Raw genomic sequence first — 18,848 nt, 5'->3', positions numbered from 1 at the left:
TGTGGCAGCGGCAGCCTCAGCAGCCCGGAGCCAGCCTGGTAGCGCAGTTGGCTCTGGCTGGCTTCAGGAGCTGCTCACTGCTGTGGCACCCGCCATTCTTCCTGTGCCATGGCAGCAAGCCGCTCCTGAAGCCAGCTAGAGCCAACTGCACTACCAGGCTGGCCCCTCCTGGGCAAGGGCTGCCCGTCCATGACTCCCGAGCCTCCCCTGATCTGTCAAAACAAAGGGGGAAGGGGGAAGGAGATGGGAGAAGACTCAGGAGTCATGGGCGGGCGGCACGCCGTTGCCCAGTTTTTTAAAAAACCTGTGCATTTATGTTTCACAGGGTGCGAAAGAAGGGCTTTGCACCTTTATACAATATGCATGCGTGCTTGGGCCCAGGGTCTTTTATAATAAATAATAAATTTTTATTTATACCCCGCCCTTCCCGGTTCAAAAACCGGGCTCAGGGCGGCTAACAACAAATTTAAAACACTTTAAAACACTTAGTTATAAAAGCAGCATAAAAGACAGTATAAAAACATGAATAACAATAAAATTAAAAAATCAGTTAGATCATACCCAGGGCTAGCTGGCTGAATTGGTCCTACTTGGGCCAGTGAGGAGGTCAGGGGAGAATTAGCTGTGGGGTCTCAGAGCGGGTAATCTTCATAAAGGGAGGAGGAAGGAAGAGAAGGGAAATAAAAGATCAGGCTGAATTCAAATTAAGGGTCAGGCGGAATAGCTCTGTCTTACAGGCCCGATGGAAGGAGGTTAAATCCTGAAGGGCCCTGGTCTCATGGGACAGAGCATTCCACCAGGTCAGAGCCATCACTGAGAAGGCCCTGGCCCTGGTGGAGGATAGTCTGACTTCCTTGTGCCCGGGACCTCTAAATTATGGTTATTCATGGACCGCAAAGTCCTCTGCGGGGCAGACCAGGAGAGGCGGTCCCGTAGATACGAGGGCTTCACCATCCCCACTACTGATTCCCTGTTGCTACTCAGATTCATTGAAAAAAATCTGGTAACCATATTATAGCTGCCTTCTTATAGTCTCATTCGTGGATGAATTCTTTCACCAGCGGGAGCTGCAAGCGTTGCGGAAGAGAAATCAGAAATGCCAGCGGACTGGAGATCTCTGCTGAAGCCGGTGGCAAACAGGTGAGTAGGGCAGGAGAAGAGGGGATTTCGGTTGGGTGGAGAACATAAGGTTGTGTTTGTGGACACACACAACGGCGGACACACACAACAAAAGTGTGCCATAGGCAATATATGGCAAAACAATTGGTTGAGCAACCAGGATGGAATCTTCCAGCAATCAGGTTTGGAGCTTCAATGTCCCGCAGAATAAATTGTTGAAAATTGAGGCAATGTATGCACGACTTAGTCTGCATAAATTGCATGGGTAAAATTCTGCTTTTATTGGCATGGAAAGTTGGTTGAATGAATGAATTTTATTATTATGGTCACAGACCAGTTCTGGCTCACTTACAATATCAGGAAAATCATGAAACACAACAGGAATGCATTGAATTGCAATTGGGTATAACAGAGACAATACAGATATAGTGGCAGCTAAAAATATATAGTAAATCTTAATCACTAAAATATAACCTAAAATTGTCATTTAAAACCTTAATCAGCTTGTTCCCTAAGTTTTATGGCAGCCACACAGAATTTGGCCACCCTTAGCGTGATCTCTGGGTCCTTGTCCTCTACCAGGAGTTTTAGACATTGGAGTTCGGACCCATTTGCAGATTTTTGTATAACAGGAGTGATAAATACCGAGCGTATATCCTTGTAGAAACAAGACATGAGAGACAATTTCTACCTCCATCAAGCCGCAGGGACAGACTCGTTCCACATATGGTTTACCCTCGAATCTGCCCTGCAGTAAGGCACATGGCAGAAAGTTGGTTTGTATTAGAGCAGGGTTTGCATTATTTGTCTAGCGCAGGATATAAACAGCTCTGTCAAAAGCCCTTTTAGGGTTGTTGGGTTTAGAGAACCCTGGGCCCCTTCTCTCAATGCTTGCTTCCCTCCTTTTGCAGAGTCCCTGGCCACGGTGACCCCAGAACCGCTCACAAACCTGCGGATGTTCACAAGGCAGCTGTTGACATAACTCTGAGTCCGGGACAGAAAGACAAAAAACCAGCTCATTCAACAACCTCCCCGTCGAATCAGGAAACTGGTATGATAGCATTGTAAAGGCAGTAAGTGCAGCAGCAGGGCAGTTTGTATAGAATTCGGCATAGAAACTGTGATTTGAACCACCTCAGCAAGTATCCAGTCCTCATTGAGGCTATCAAAAAACCTAAAAATGGGGGGCTTGTCCTTGTAGAAAGCCCAGGCCCCCCCACAAAAAAATGTGTCTATGGGCACTTTGTGCTAATGCAGATTTAAGAACATAAGGAGAATTTGCTGGATCAGTGGCCCATCTGGTCTGCCATCTTGTTCTCACAGTGGCCAACCCAGTGCCTACAGAAAACCCTCAAGCAGGATTCGAACACAAGAGCCCTTTATCCTCCTGTGGTGCCCAGCAACTGGTATTCTCCCAGGCAGTAGCCACTGATAACAATCTCTTATTTGCCTAATCCTCTTTCAAAGCCATCCCAGTTAGTGGCAGGGAGTTCCACAGTTTAACAGTGCACGGCATGAATAAGCATTTTCTTTCATCTGAAGCAATTTCATAGCTCGCCAGTCATCTGCTAGACAGAACGTTGCACTTAGAAATATTGGACCAGCCAACCAGCAGCATCTAAGGATGCTTAAATTGATCAGCTCCATATTTTAGACATTCAGCTTCATAAAAGATGGAAGAACTGGTTTGCTGCAGTAGCCTTGGGTGCTATCAGTTTGTGTGTAGTGGAGAATTAGTGTGGTCGGGGTCTCAGAGGTAACTCTTGGCAGAATTAAGCTGTGTTGTGCCTGTTTTTCTTCCTTCATGTCCTCCCCCCCTCCGGGTTTGGGATACAGTGGTGCCCCACAAGACGAATGCCTCGCAAGACGAAAAACCCGCTAGATGAAAGGGTTTTCCGTTTTTCGAGGTGCTTCGCAAGACGAATTTCTCTATGGGCTTGCTTCGCAAGACAAAAACGTCTTGCGATTTTTTTCGCTCCCCCCCTTTTTCTAAGCCGCTAAGCCGCTAATAGCCGTTAACCACTAATAGCGCTAATCCGCTAAGCCGCTAATAGGGTTGCTTTGCAAGACGAAAAAACCGCAAGAAGAAGAGACTCGCGGAACAGATTCTTTTCGTCTTGCGAGGCACCACTGTAGTTATTTTTAAAGAAAAAACAACAACCCATGTTATGCTTGTCTATTTGTTTTAATTCTGTTGTGTTCTTAACTTTTGGAAGTCACCCTGAGAAAGCTTTTGAAGGGTGGTGTTTGAGTTCCTCAAAATATGTAAACCTTAGGTTGAATGGGCAAATGGGCAAGATTTTTTAGGAGGTGGGATTTCCACACGGGAAGCAGGTCTACCACTTCTGTGCATGAGCGTGTGGCAAAACCCCGGAAATATACCGTATTTTTCTGCTCCAAAAGACGCATTTTTTTCCTCCTAAAAAGTAAGGGGAAATGTTTGTGCGTCTTATGGAGCGAATGCGTGGTCCCTGGAGCCGAATTGCCCAGGGGTGAAAAGCAGATTTTGTGGCTTTTTTTTTAGAAAGAGGGAAGGGGGTGTTGAAACAAAGCTGCGGAGCAGCTGATCGGCAAGTGATCAGGAGGGAGATAAGGGACTCTAGAGAGAAAGGAGGCTGCCTGGGAGGGGGGAGGTAAAAGCCCATGGATCCTCAGGATTTTTGCATTGGGTCACCCCAAATTCACCATCAGATCACATAGCATGTCCATGGCTACAGCCTGCACAAAAAAAAATCACACACCCACTTTTTCGTGGTTACAAAGCACGGATCCACATGGAATCTCAGGATTTTTGCATTGGGCTACCCCAAACTCACCGTCAAATCACATGTCTGTGGCCACAGCATGAACCACAAAAATCACACATCCACTGTTTCGTTCAGAATATTTTTTTTCTTGTTTTCCTCCTCTAAAAACTAGGTGCGTCTTATGGTCAGGTGCGTCTTGTGGAGCGAAAAATACGGTGCTTCCGGGTTTGCCGCTTACGTATCCCGAAGTTTATGTAACCGGAAGGATACGTAAGCGGAGGTATTACTGTATATATTTTTTCATTGCAGCTTCATCAGCTGATCAGCCGCCAAAGAAAAAACTGCTGGTGCCTCCCGTGGATATTTCCAGTGGCTGGAGGTCACCCAAGCAGCAGTCGGAGGATATTGCCACAACTAAGAAGGCCGAGGGGCTGAGCCCCTCCAGGAAGGCCGTTGCGCCCGGTAGGTTTCTGCCTCCTCACTGGACTGGCTTGTATGTCATGCTAAGCCACGGTTTAGCCTCGCTGTGGAGAACTTCTGACCTGCGGTCCAAATGTCATCTCCAGGACTCCTTTATATGGCCCTTGGTGTCATGGAATTCTACTCAATATTGATCCAGAATAGATTTCAGTGTATAGTTAGCAGAGAAACAACTTTAACACGTTGCAGGATTCCCCAAAAATAGACTAGAGGCAATTTAGGGAAGTTTTTAACGTTTGAAGTTTCATTCTGTTTTTAGTGTTCTGTTGAGAGCTGCCCAGAGTGGCTAGGGATACCCAGCCAGATGGGCGGGGTATAATTTATTTATTTATTTATTTATTTATTTATTTATTTATTTCATCCAGCAGAGCTTTACTGCTACTAAAGGCAAATGAACATAATAGTCACAAATCCAATACATGCAGGATTGGCACTGTCCATAAGAAATCCAGACATAACTTAAACTTACAATAACTTATAATAAGTCTAAACCTTAACACTAAAAACTTAAGGAAAAACACTTAAGGAAAAAAGAGATAGAAAGAGAAAGTGAAACCCAGACTCCTTCTGGCCTTACTTGTATAGTCAGCATGACTATGACAGAAAGACAGGACCAGTTTAAGCCAGCTGAACTCAGCTTCTCTGAAGGAATAACCCAAACATCAGGAACCTTCTGCTTGTTTCTTTCACACAGAGAGGCTTCCAGAACCCTCTTGAATTAAGTAGAATAGGAAAGATCTCTACACATCAGATCAATACTTTCTGTACTAAGAAATGCAGACTGACACTTGGGGCCAGTGGAGTCAATCCCAGCCTTACCAAGAGACTCCAAAGATTGGACCCTCTGCATGCTAACTGAGATACAGTGGTGCCTTGGTTCTCAAACATCTTGGTTCTCAAACGCTGAAAACCCGGAAGCCCCGGTTTTCAAACATTTTTCGGAAGCCGAACGTCTGATGTGGCTGCCGGCTATTGTTTCCAGGGCGCCTGCTCCAACCAAAAGCTGCACCTTGGTTTTCAAACATTTCGGAAGTCAAACGGACTTCCGGAACAGATTAAGTTTGGCGCTTTTGTTTTTGCTATTTATTTTGCGTTTTTGAGGCTTTTTCAGTTCATTTGTTTTTGTGACTGTGGAACCCAATTCAGCTACTGATTGATTGATTGATTGATTGACTGCGCGACTGCGGAAATGGATAAAAGCCCCCTATCCAAACAACTACTATCATCAGTGCAGGGAAGAATTTTTTTTAATTCATGGTAATTTTTTTAATTCATGGTAAATTGCTGTTTTAGGGGTTGTTTTTTAAAAGTCTGGAACGGATTCATCCACTTTGCATTACTCTCTATGGGAAAACCGCATTGGTTTTGGAACGCTTTGGTTTTGGAACGGACTTGCAGAACGGATTAAGTTTGAGAAACAAGGTACGACTGTACAGCCCTGCAGTTCTGCATTTCCTTATCTGGTAGCAAGCCCTATCGAACGTGGTGGGGCTTGCTTCTGAGTAGACATGAACTGGGTGGCGCTGTCCGTCCATGTAAGAGGCTTTCCTTTTTCCTCTCTTCCCAGTGAGGCCGTCTCCTCCTAGAGTCCTCCAGAAGTCTCCGACCGGTCAAGCGCTATCTCCCTCAAAGGTACGGCCAGGAGTGAAGAAAGGCAGTTTTGTTCAGGGGTGGGGAGGTCTTTAACCCTCATCCAGGAGCAGCGGGACTCCGAATCCCATCTGCATCCGCCGGCATGGCCAGCGGTCATGGGTGATGGAGTCTACCAGCAGGTCTTCTGCAGGCATCCCATCTCTGATGTTAGAGGTGAAGAGGCTCAGATTTGCTCGAGGCCATTGGTGTTGGCCAATATTCCATTTCTCTCTCTCTATATATATAAAATTAGTTTTTTAACATATCATTTTCAACAATTATTAAGCATACTTTTATATCTTATACAACTTTTTTGACTTCCATCAATCACCTCTGAAAATTTTCCAATCTTTTCACTTAATTTACATTTCTTACTTTCACTGTTACATTTAAATATCCTAACTAATGTCTCTCTTCTTTGCAATATTTCATATATTTCTCCTTACAAAACTTCTTGTAGTCCTACTAGCATAATTTGTTGATTACAGTTGCTCTTCAAATAGTTCATATATTTCTTCCAATTTTCTGTAAATCTCTGGTCCTGCAGGTTTCGAATCCTTCCTGTCATTTTATCCAATTCTGCGTAGTCCATTAATTTTGTCGGCCATTCTTCTTTCATCGGTACTGTTTCTCAGCCCGACCTGCCTCGCAGGGTCGTTGTGCGGAATAGAAGGTCGCGGACTCTCCTTTACTGGAGGTTTTCGAACACAAGACAGGCAGCCAACTGCTAGGGATTCTTGTAGAGGGGGTTGGTCTAGATTTCCCTTGGGGGTCCCTTAAAGGTAAAGGTAAAGTGACCCCTGACCATTAGGTCCAGTTGTGACCGACTCTGGGGTTGCGGCGCTCATCTCGCTTTATTGGCTAAGGGAGTCTGCATACAGCTTCCAGGTCATGTGGCCAGTAGGACTAAGCCGCTTCTGGCGAACCAGAGCAGCGCACGGAAACGCTGTTTATCTTCCCGCCGGAGTGGTACCTATTTATCTGCTTGCACTTTGACGGCTTTCGAACTGCTAGGTTGGCCGGAGCAGGGACCGAGCAACAGGACCTCACCCTGTCGCGGGGATTCGAACCGCCGACCTTCTGATCGGCAATTCCTAGGCTCTGTGGTTTAACCCACAGCACCACCCGCGTCCCTAAGGGGGTCCCTTACAGCTCTGCAATTCTGTGAGGATAACGTGGAGGAAGAGAACCGGATGATTCTGCTCCGAGGTCCCTCCTTAACGGTAAGGATTATATTGTCGTATGATGTGCAGGATAAAGTACGGCTATTTTTTTTTCCATTTCAGCGCCACCCAGACTATATCCCCGAGGAGGAAATCCAGAAGGAAGTCCGGCAGATCGAGAAGGATTTGGACAAGTTGGAGCTCAAAGGGGTGGAGATGGAGAAGCAGCTGAGGAAGTGCGAGGGAGGTGAGGCGGGTCCAGGTGTCTTCGGGGGGGAGAGGCGACTGCGGTCCCCCCCCCCCGCGGGACTAATTATTCTTAGTATGGGATACAGTGGTACCTTGGTTGTGAGTCAAGGACCCTCCACCCTCATAGGATTATAATAAGACACAAAGACACATTATTTTTGGTTAATGGGCAAAATAACTTTATTGGTTACAGCATGGGAGTAGTATTGGCTTAGGCATTGGATAAAACAGCAATACCTGACTCCCCCCCACTCAGCAGGGACTCATTTCAGGGTTAACAACCAGTGGGAGGAGCTTGTTGATTCAAATATAACTGGAAACTCCCCCGTGACGTCACCGGGGGTCATGCCATGGCCCTAGCCACCAGCAGGGCATCGGACAGGATCCACGACTGCCGGATTCCTTTAACGGAATACCCAAAAGAGGAGAGGTAGATGATGGCTCATAGCCAATCCTCCAACACAGCACACATATTCCAATGCCTAACTGCCAATACCAGAAAGTTGTGACGAATTGCTACGAGGTAGGCTGGAAAAACCAAGAGGCTGGTGTCAATTTGCCAAATGGATAAAAAAAGACCTACCAGGCCCCTTGGGCAACCAAGGGAACCAACCAAAGTCCATAGCAAGGTCAATTTGCAGAGGAAACTGACCTAAAGGGAGGGAGGGAGGGAGGGCGGGAGATCCGACGCGGGCAGGAACAGACTGGGGACACAGCGCTGCCGCGGCTGCTTAAATGCAGCTAACCCCGCCCACCAGCCAGCCCTATTGGCCGGCTGAAGGGCTTGGTCGCGGCAGCGGGGCTAATCAGGAGCAGGGAGCCGAATATGCCTGTACAATGCTGTACAATGTTTATTGCTTTTATTTTATGGATCAATGGTCTCATTTGATAGTAAAATTCATGTTCCATGGCTGTTTTAGGGGCTGTTTTTAAGTCTGGGACGGATTAATCCGTTTTGCATTGCTGTCCATGGGAAAGCATGCCTTGGTTTTGGAACGCTTTAGTTTTGGAACAGACTTGCGGAACGGATTAAGTTTGAGAACCAAGGCACCACTGTATATGAAATGTTGAAGCTTTTCCTTTGGGACGCTGCCCATGGTTTGCTTGGCGGGGTCCAAGATGTCTCCCCCATTAAAGCCCCAATTGGCTTAGTTCTAAGATTTCTATATTCCCGGAAGTCAGACTTTATCAAACCTCTGTCAGCCTCCGAAGCGAAGAGCTCAGAGGTTTCTTTGTTCTTGTGCATGCAGATGAGAGCGAGGATGCCCTGATGGTGGAATGGTTCAAGTTGATCCACGAGAAGCAGCTGCTGCTGCGGCGGGAGTCTGAGCTGATGCACAAGTAAGTGAAACCGGAGAATTGCAGAATCGTGGAGGGGCACCCAGGGGGCTGTCAGGAGTTCAGCCTACACTCGAGTAGGACCCTGGCAGAGACACATGCCTGATTGGCATGTTCCCTCCCTCATGGTCGATCATTCGGGAGCTTCATAAGCTTTCTTTAGCCCGAACATCACAGTGACTGGTGCCAACTGACACCGGCACACTTAGGGATCCGCAGAGTTTGCGCATCATGCATGTGACAGACCTCAGCAACTCAGCATTTTGGCTAATCTACTTTATTTACATATAAACACACACGGAGCACTGCAACATGGCTCCCTCTCTCTCTAGCATCAGACAGCAAAGAGAAAGAACAAAGGACAATATAGTCCCACTTCACGGAACACAGTCACACAAACATCCTGTCTCCGTCACTTCCCACTCTGTGGAGTCAAAACATATTACATCATGTGAAAGATAACAATCCCATGACTGCAATCACGGAGCAGGAATTCTAACAGGGTCATCCAGCCCAGCCCCCTGCGATGCAGGATCACAGCTAAGGTCTGGAAAAGTTTGCCCATTTCTCAGCAGGGGCGGGGTGGGGGGTGATGGGAAAGTGGCTGAAAAGATGGTATTTGGCCTGTCAACTGATATCCTCCCCTATGCTGGATTTTTGAAATCTGGCAGATTACAGTGGTGCCCTGGAAGACGAACGCCTCGCAAGACGGAAAACCCGCTAGACGAAAGGGTTTTCCGTTTTGGAGGCGCTTCGCAAAACGAATTTCCCTATGGGCTTGCTTCGCAAGACGAAAATGTCTTGCGAGTTCCTGCGGGTTTTCCCCCCTTTCCCCCCCCTTTTCCTAAGCCGCTAAGCCGCTTATCAGCTGATCCGCTTATCAGCCGCTTATCAGCTGATCACTAAAAGCCGCTAAACCGCTAATAGCGCTAATCCGCTAAGCCGTCAATGGGCTTGCTTCGCAAGATGAAAAAACCGCTATACGAAGAGCCTCACGGAACGGATTAATTTCGTCTTGCGAGGCACCACTGTATTGATGTGTTTATAACCGTATTCACATACTGCTCTTTACTTAAAAAAAATGAAAACAAGAAGGACTAGAGTGGCTTAGAAGAATTGCACATTCAAAACCATGCAATGGAAAGCACAAAAAGAAGTTTAAAGAGCCATTGTGCTGTTAGTGGCTTAAGTGTTGGACTAGGACCAGGAAGAGACCGGGGTTCAAATCTTCCCATCAGTCATTGAGGGACTCACTTTGGGGGGGGGGCAGTCTCTGCCTCTCAGCCTAACCCACCTCACAGGGTTGCTGTGAGGATAAAATGAGGAGGGGGAGAATTTGAGGAACTTGAAGGGGAGGGGGGTGCTAGGTGACGCAGATAGGGTGCAAGAGAGTCGAAATGGGAAGGTGGAAAATAGTCATACCATGGGCAAAAATTCCTGATCGTGGCCAAGCTGTTTTGATGCTTGATATCATTTCTCGCTAACCTTCCTCCCCCTCCTTTCTTTGGAAACCGACAGGATGAACCAGCAGAAGCTGGAGGAAAAGCAGTGGGACATCGAGAGCGAGCTAAGGAGCCTCATGAGCAAATCTGGTGGGTCCTCTGCCTTTCTCTAGAGACTCTTTTCCCCTTCCCTATGCTCTGATCCAGTACAGGTGACTCACGTCTTGTGCTGCTTTCACTTTGTGCAGGTGGAAAATACATACATAGACACATACATACATACATACATACATCTTCTTTGGCGATCACTTGTAGCCAAGTAAGATTGTCTTCCATGAACACAATTTTAACAATGAGTCCGTAAGTGACTGTGGAGGTCAATTCTGGATCCACACGTCCTTCCACAGTGGAGACAAAGGTTTCCGGGCGGGAGTTGATCATGGTGAGGGTTTGCCAAGCGTGCCTTCCTCTTAGCACATTTCTCCCTTGCGTTCTGAGTTCAAGTGTCTTCAAAGTCCACAACACCTTTGGTAAAGGCTGTTCTCCAATTGGAGTGCTCGGAGGCCAGTTTTTCCCCAACTGTCAATATTCATTCTACATTTTTTTTAGATTTGCCTTGAGATAGTCTTTAAACCTCTTTTGTTGACCGCCAACATTACGCTTTCCATTTTTAAGTTCAGAATAGAGTAGTTGCTTTGGAAGACGATCATCAGGCATCCGCACAACATGACCAGTTCAACGAAGTTGATGTTGAAGAATCAGTGCTTCAACACTGGTGATCTTTGCTTCTTCCAGTACACAGGCATTAGTTCGCCTGTCTTCCCAAGTGATATGTAAGATTTTTTCGGACGCACAATTGATGGAATCTTTTGAGGAGTTGGAGATGGCGTTTATAAGTGGTCCATGTTTTACAAGCATATAATAAGGTTGGTAGTACAATAGCTTTGTAAGCAAGCGTTTTGGTTTCCCTGCGAATGTCCTGGTCCTCAAACATGAAAGCGGCACTCACAGAGCTCAGGCAAAACATACGTACATGGAGAACAGGGGAACCAAAGTCTCATGGAAGCTACAAGTTGCCGGCACATTTTGCCAGGAACACCAGGTCCACTGTCCCTCAGACATTGTGGGGGGCCAGACTATACTTTTGGGGGAAATGAATGAATTCCTATGCCCCACAAATAACCCAGAGATGCATTTTAAATAAAAGGACACATTCCACTCATGTAAAAACATGCTGATTCCCGGACTGTCTGCGGGCCGGATTGAGAAGGTGATTGGACCGGATCCGGCCCCTGGGCCTTAGGTTGCCTACCCATGTTATAATGTATTGGGACCTTGGGGTCAAGGACAGGTGATAAATTTATTATAAAATTATTATTTATTACAACTAATTTATTAACCTCCTTCTAAAGCACCACCTCAAGGCGATTTACACATAAGGTAAAAAAAAAAATTAAAGTTCAAACACAGCAGCAGCAAATCATTTAAAACATGACTGGAACTCTAACAAGCGGACACTCATGATCTACTGGGTGAATAAGGGGCAAGACCGACTCGCTCAGTCCATGGCTTCCTCTGTACTCCCATGTCTTCCTCCATTCCTTCCTGGCTTCATCTCATTCTGTTCCTTTCGCTAATCCTCCATTGGAAGGCGCATTCATCCTGTCAGTTTTCTTTTCCGTTCTCCTGCCGTCACTGTCGCCACTCGAATCCAGGACACGGGGACGGACTTTTGCATGCCTTCCCTCTTGGCAAGCCCTGTCAGCCACCTCCCCCCAACCACTGCCACTGCCCCACTCACAGCTGTGTGGATGTTTCGTGAGCCAATTAATGGTAATGGCCTGTCCCATTTCCCTTCCCCCTGTTGCTCAGAGTTCTCGAAGACGCCCAGGGAGAAGGCCCGCGAGGAGGAGCTGCTGGCGTTGTACGTGGCCACGGTCAACGACCGGAATAAAATTGTGGAGGACCTGGATGAAGACCGACTCAGGTGCGCAAAGGCCTTTCAGGCGGGGGATGGGGAGAAGGTCGTGGTCGTGCATTGCCTTGACTCTGTTGCCTATCCCTCACCATCCTGGAAAAAAAGGACAAGTGAGGTACTGTAGGGTTATGTCCTGGACCCGTTGTTGTTCAACTGTCAGACTTCAGGGTATTGGCTGTCTCCCTGCCCGCTGCCCACCCAGCAGCAGATAAGCAGAACAAAGGAAAAGGAGTCTTCTAACCAGTTAGAACCTTTAATGATCATAGAGAGAGAACAAAGGACCCATCTCCTAGAATGGCGGTGCTCCCAATTAAGGGTTACACCCCCTTAATCTACGTCACTCCTACGTCTTGTAATCTGAGTTTGTCCCCTCTGCTTTCTGTTCTGCCACTGTCTCAGCCCTTCTCGACCTTGGGGAGAGCGGACGAATGCTTTCCAGAGACAGTGGATCTGTTAACTCTCTATCTCCCAAAGTCTCTTCTCCTAGCTTTTCCCCATCCAGCATTTCTCAGCTTCTGCCTTCTGAACTACGTCCCTCTGCAAACCACTGTTCCAAATCTATACTGCCCTCCTGCTCCTGGGAAGATTCAGGATCCTGACCAGGGCGAGGGGGAGGCTCCTACCATTCTTCCTCGGTGCTGCCCTCCTCCGCACGGTCCCTGACATCAACGTCTTTGTAAGGAATGAAGGGGGTGATCATCAAATTTGCAGATGGCCCCAAACTGAGAGGGATAGCTAATATTGCAGAAGACAGAATCAGAATTCCAAATGGCTGTAACAAATTACAGAATGGGAATCACGGTGATCGGCGCTGGGTCATCCGTGTTCTGCAACGTAACCGTATGCAAAGAGTGCAAACCGTATGCAAAGAATGCATGGCTTGGTTTGCATAATCTGTGCCAGCTGCAGAAACCGACTTTTATTGGCACAGAAAAGTTGTTGACCTAAGGACAGGTGGGGCAGTGGAAGACCCCTGGAGGGGCACTGCCAGTCACTGAAGACAGAATTGAGATAGATATGGCCCCAAGACTCAGTGCAGGGCATCTTGCAGTCCTAAGGGAGATACCTCCCCACATGTAAGAAGGCAGGAACTGAACTCAGGGCCTTTCACATGCAGAGGTGATGCTCTGCTGCTGAACTCGGACCCCTCCCATCCTCTCCAGTCTTGGCGTTTCAGGGCTCTGTCGGTTCCTCCCTTCCCTGTGTAGGAGTGGAAAAGGCTGCAAAGTTGGGCTGGCTGCCTCTTCTTTCCGTTTTTGCCTCCCTGTTCCTGGTTTTCCTGTTTCTCAAGAGGAAGCCCCTTCAGGAGAAGGAGGCAGGACTTCTTAATAGAGGGCCCTGCGTTGAGGAAGCCCTCTTTGGCCTCAGCGTTTTCTGAGAACGGCCAACAAGCTCCCATGGTGGGTCTTTACTGGCTCCTTCTGCCAATCGAGGTTCATAGTGTCCGGCTCCTTGGCAAGACTTTTGGAGTAATTAGGAACCGTCTTAGTTTCTGGCTGGGGTTTCCTTGTCGGTCCAGGTCTTTTTGCTCCAAGCTCCGAAAGAATTTGCTGACTATGCAGGTGGGGAAGAGGCTGCGTTGCCAGCCTGGTATTTCTCTCCCCTGCTGCCCCTTCAAACCCCCCCCCCCAAAAAAAAACTTTCTGTGAACCAAATCAAAACTTTGCTGAGTTAAACCAAAGGGCTTGCTTCAATCGAAAAAGACTTGCAAATGAGTGTCAGGGAGGAGGCGAGGGTCCCTGCTGGGTCTCTGCTTGAGTCTCTGCTCGCCTCTTTGGACGAATGAGCAGAACAGGAACTCCTGCAGGACGACAACGGGCAGCCTCCTCTGGGAAACAAATCATCCTGTGTCTCCGATAGAAGAATGATCTGATGATTTGCGCCACAGAGACATGGCAGAATTAGCCAATCCCGGCAACAGTTGATTGCAAAGAGGCACGACTGCTATAGGGAATCATGCAGAGAGGCGGTAGACAACCTCCTCTTTGCCCCCTGCCTCCTTGATTAGTTTTTTGAGGAGATGGCTTCCTTGATAGAAACAGGGGAGAGGGAAGGAGCTGAAATAGTAGAATGTGCCCTGCTCCTTTGAAACATAGGGTCTGGCTTGGCTGAGCTGAGCCAAGGGTCATACCTGACCTTTATGAAGCCAAGAGTCCTCATCTATCTAAGTTGTATAGTTCAGTGCACTGTACTCCATAGCGTTCCAGCTGCTGAAACATCTGGAGTGCATTTGCTCTCTCTCCCCCCCCCCCTTTCCAACTGTCTGTCTTTGCTTCCTCAGGGAAATTGAAGAAGATGAAGTGATAGCGGCCATGATCCAGAAGCTTGGTAAGCCTGATCTGCGATATTTTTTGGGGGGAGAAGCCTTGCCCTTGGATAAGACCAGGTGTGCTGGGTCAGATCTGGACCACATTCACAACACACATTTAAAGCAATATCAATCAGTCATTTTATCTGCACGCTGCCTTTCCAAAGTTCAAAGCATGTTCAAGGCGCAGCTTACAACATATATATATATATATATATATATATATATATATATACACACACCGTATTTTTTGCTCTATAAGACTCACTTTTTCCCTCCTAAAAAGTAAGGGGAAATGTGTGTGCGTCTTATGGAGCGAATGCAGGCTGCGCAGCTATCCCAGAAGCCAGAACAGCAAGAGGGATTGCTGCTTTCGCTGCGCAGCGATCCCTCTTGCTGTTCTGGCTTCTGAGATTCAGAATATTTTTTTTCTTGTGTTCCTCCTCCAAAAACTAGGTGCGTCTTGTGGTCTGGTGCATCTTATAGAGCGAAAAATACGGTATATATAATCACATAACTACACACAGAGCAAAAGTAGTCATGACCGATAAACAAAGCATCAAAAGATGCACAGCCTGCTTACACGATCGCCACATAAATTTTGAGATCCAAAAGAAAGATGCAACAACTTCCGGCAACAACTTCCCCGAAGCAATACAGTGGACGCTCGGGTTGCGAACGTGATCCGTGCAGGAGGCACGTTCGCAACCCGCCGTGTCTGCGGATGCGCAGGTTGCGATTCGACGCTTTTGCGCACGCGCAAAGCGAGATTTAGCACTTCTGCGCATGTGCGGTCGCCAAAACCCGGAAGTAACCCGTTCCGATACTTCCGGGTTTCGGCGTGTCCGTAAACGTGCAACCTGAGCGTCTGTAACCCAAGGTGTTAAGTTGTGGGCGAACATAGCAGACGACACAGCGATTTCTCCAGAGTAGCTCTTTACTTGCAAGCTGGACAGAACTGAACAGCAAACAGCTCAGCCGGCCTGCTTTTATAGGCAGCCGGCTGTCAACATTGTAGCAACAACAACCCAGAGTTTGCCGCCTAAAATAACTGACGTGGACCTGAGTGAAAACTATCTACAGATCTGAGTGAAAACTATATACAGTATCCCCCTGCTGGCCCAGGGTGAAACTTCACAACATAACACAAGGTATGACTGTAATCTGTTTGGCAGCCTCAGCTTTTGCAGCTGGAGTCAGTCCGGGCCCTAGGAGGAAACTAGACCAATAGAAGCCCAGATGGTGTTCTCCATGTGGTGGTGTTGGCCTCCAACTCCCATCAGCCCCCAGCCAGGGATGATGGGAGTTGTAGCAGGCGCCATGCAGCCCAGCGGCGTAGCGTGGGTTGTCAGCACCCGGGGCAAGGCAAGTAATTTGCGCCCCCTAACCCGGGGCAAGGCAAGTAATTTGCGCCCCTAACCCCTAACCTGCCGCCGCTGCCAGCTTCTTCTTGCTGCTGCCTTGGCTGGGGTATTTCCGGTAAGATAGCCACGGCGGTGGGGGGGGGGTCCGTGTCAGGTGATCTGAGGCGAGTTGCCGCTGGTGCTGCCGCCCAAATGACGTCGCTTGCCCGGAGGAGGAGGAGGGCAGAGAGGGGAGGAAAATGCAACATGGCCCAGCAGCGGTGGCGGGGCGGGGGTGAGGAGGGGCTGCCTGGCACACCCTCCACGGCCCTGACGCGCAGGGGCTGCGGCGAGCGCTGCCTGCCTTCAGCCCGGACGCGCGCACAGCTCGTCGGTTCCGCGAGACATGGGGCTCTGCTACAGCCTGCGCCCGAGGCTCTTCGGCAACTCCGGAGGCGGCGACCGCCCCCCCCCCAGATGTTGTGCCTGGTGCGGCCGGCCCGCCCTGCACCCCCAACGCTACGCCACTGATGCAGCCTGTCCCTGCCATAGATAACAACCTTCCTGGTCTGAGGAGTCAAGTGATCTTGGGAATCCAGTCTTGAGTCCCTTCCTGCATTTACACTCCATAATCTATCGCACCCCTTGATCGCAACCACATCTGCACTCTTGTTCAGTTATGCAAAGGTGTGTACAGTGGTACCTCAGGTTAAGAACTTAATTTGTTCTGGAGGTCCGTTCTTAACTTGAAACTGTTCTTAAGCTGAAGCACCACTTTAGCTAATGGGGCCTCCTGCTGCCGCCATGCCGCCATCATGCAATTTCTGTTCTCATCCTGAAGCAACGTTCTTAACCCAAGGTACTATTTCTGGGTTAGGGGAGTCTGTAACCTGAAGCGTCTGTAGCCCGAGGTACCACTGTATTGTTTTTCTCGCCCTCTGTAGATGTGCCCCGTAACACCCAGGAGAGTGAAAAGAAGAAAACAAAATTCGGCTTATTCCATATGTTGAAGATAAAGAACTAGGCAGAAGAGTGAAGTATCTTTGGAGAGATGGAGAGTCCGTTTGCTGTCGGTGATGGAGTAGCCATTCCGTTCCTGTTTTCTGCTTTAGGAGAGTAAAGACCATTTGGCCAAAAAAAAGAAAAGAAAAAGAAAAGAGGAAGCTGAAGAATCAAACAAGGGGTTTATTCAAAACCTGAAAGTGGACAGTCAGGGATGGAGTGTCCCTGGTCCAGATCCGCAAACTGAACAGGCCTTGAAAGCCAACTTGATGGACTCATTGGCATCATTTGGAGAGCAAATGTGATCATTGGCTGGTGTTTCTCTGTACACTAGTCTGTCTTGAGAATCCCAGTCCAGCCTAGAACAATTCAGGTACTCTGTTTAGGACCAGTTTCTCCCTCCTCTGCTACCAAGAGAGTACAGTGGTGCCTTGGTTCTCAATCTTAATCCGTTCCGGAAGTCCGTTCCAAAACCAAAGCATTCCAAAACCAAGGCGCACTTTCCCAAAGAAAGTAATGCAAAACGGATTAATCAGTTCCAGACGTTTAAAAACAACCTCTAAAACAGCAATTTAACATAAATTTTACTATCTAACGAGACTATTGATTCATAAAATGAAAGCAATAAACAATGTACTGCAGTCACACAATCAATTAATCAATATCAGTAGCTGAACTGGGTTCCACACAGTCACAAAACAAAAACCCTAATAAATAGCAAAAACAGACAGACCTCAGTGCGCCACTCAAAACGGAAGCGTGGCACTCAATTTGGAAGCGTAACACTCAAAATGGAGCACATTCGGCTTCCAAACTAAGTTTGCAAACTGGAGCACTTACTTCTGGGTTTGCAGTATTTGGGTTCCAAGTTGTTTGAGTACCAAGACGTTTGAGAACCAAGGTACCACTGTAGAGCTGCCAGAAACCTTATGGCTTCCCCAAAGAATTCTGGGAAGTGTAGTTTGTGAAGGGTGCCAAAGGCTCTTAGGAGGCCCCTGTTCCCCTCACAGGGCTACAATCAACAGGGTTGCGAAACCACTCAGAGGCCATGTTCATACCACACATTTAAAGCACTGTCTTACCTCTTTAAACAGTCGTGGCTTCCCCTGAAGGATTATGGGAGCTGTGGGTTTGTTGAGGGGCGCTGAGAGTTCTTTTTTTTTTTTAATAAATTTTTTAATTAATTTTCCAATTTTTAACAAACACAACAAAAACAACATGGAAACAAACACAAAAAATCATAATTTCTTAACCTTATTTCCATAAGCCTCTTTTCTCGGACTTCCCCATACCTTCCCCTTTTTGCATCCTTTTTTTTACAATTGTTCAACAACCCTTTTAGCCAATTAAATATAAATTCATTCTCTTTTTCAATTTCACCCTAAACTAAACAAAATTTACCGCTGTAATTCTACGTCTTTCTCTCCCTTAGCATTTTAGCACTCCTCAATTTTATAGTAACTCTTAAGATATATTTTAAACTTCTTCCAGTCTTCTTCCACAGTCTCTTTCTCTTGGTCGCGGATTCTGCCGGTCATTTCTGCCAGTCCCATAAAGTCGATCACTTTCGCCTGCCATTCCTCCAGCATGGGTAGCTCTTGTGTCTTCCAATACTTTGCTAGAAGAATCCTTGCTGCCGTAGTAGCGTACAAAAAGAAGTTTTTATCCTTCCTCGGCACCAGCTGGCCGACCATACCCAAGAGAAATGCCTCTGGTTTCTTATGAAAGGTGCATTTAAGTACTTTCTTAATCTCATTATAAATCATTTCCCAGAAGGCCTTAATCTTTGGGCAGGTCCACCAAAGGTGGAAGAAGGTACCTTCAGTCTCTTTACATTTCCAACATTTGTTATTGGGCAAATGATAAATCTTCGCAAGCTTGACTGGAGTCATGTACCACCTGTAAATCATTTTCATAATGTTGGGGCGCTGAGAGTTCTTAGGAGCCCCCCCGCCCGCTACATTTCCCAGAGTCTTCAACAACGGTCACCATACATTTAAAACACTGTCATAGACCCTTAAATTTTTAAGCTTTCCTCAAAGAAATC

At 47.4% G+C, this 18,848-nt stretch overlaps 1 protein-coding gene across 3 annotated transcripts in view; it reads left to right on the top strand.

Moving 5' to 3' along the window:
- The window catches only part of MICALL2 (MICAL like 2), a 288,759-nt gene that overhangs the window by 31,618 nt on the left and 238,293 nt on the right, over positions 1-18,848 (top strand). For 2 of the 3 annotated variants that reach the window (XM_079953761.1, XM_079953762.1), the window contains exons 8-17: positions 1,062-1,140; positions 2,031-2,170; positions 4,176-4,328; positions 5,914-5,978; positions 7,265-7,388; positions 8,641-8,731; positions 10,247-10,320; positions 12,043-12,157; positions 14,430-14,476; positions 16,744-17,471. In XM_079953761.1, coding sequence (XP_079809887.1) covers positions 1,062-1,140; positions 2,031-2,170; positions 4,176-4,328; positions 5,914-5,978; positions 7,265-7,388; positions 8,641-8,731; positions 10,247-10,320; positions 12,043-12,157; positions 14,430-14,476; positions 16,744-16,823 — 968 coding nt within the window. In that variant the 3' untranslated portion in view covers positions 16,824-17,471. Of the gene's footprint in view, positions 1-1,061; positions 1,141-2,030; positions 2,171-4,175; positions 4,329-5,913; positions 5,979-7,264; positions 7,389-8,640; positions 8,732-10,246; positions 10,321-12,042; positions 12,158-14,429; positions 14,477-16,743; positions 17,472-18,848 lie in introns of those variants that run through there. The other variant, XR_013833140.1, reaches the window with a different exon arrangement.

This window comes from Podarcis cretensis (genome assembly GCF_951804945.1).
Source record: "Podarcis cretensis genome assembly, chromosome: 14".
NCBI lineage: Eukaryota > Metazoa > Chordata > Lepidosauria > Squamata > Lacertidae > Podarcis > Podarcis cretensis.
This window is presented reverse-complemented; position numbering and strand designations above follow the sequence as displayed.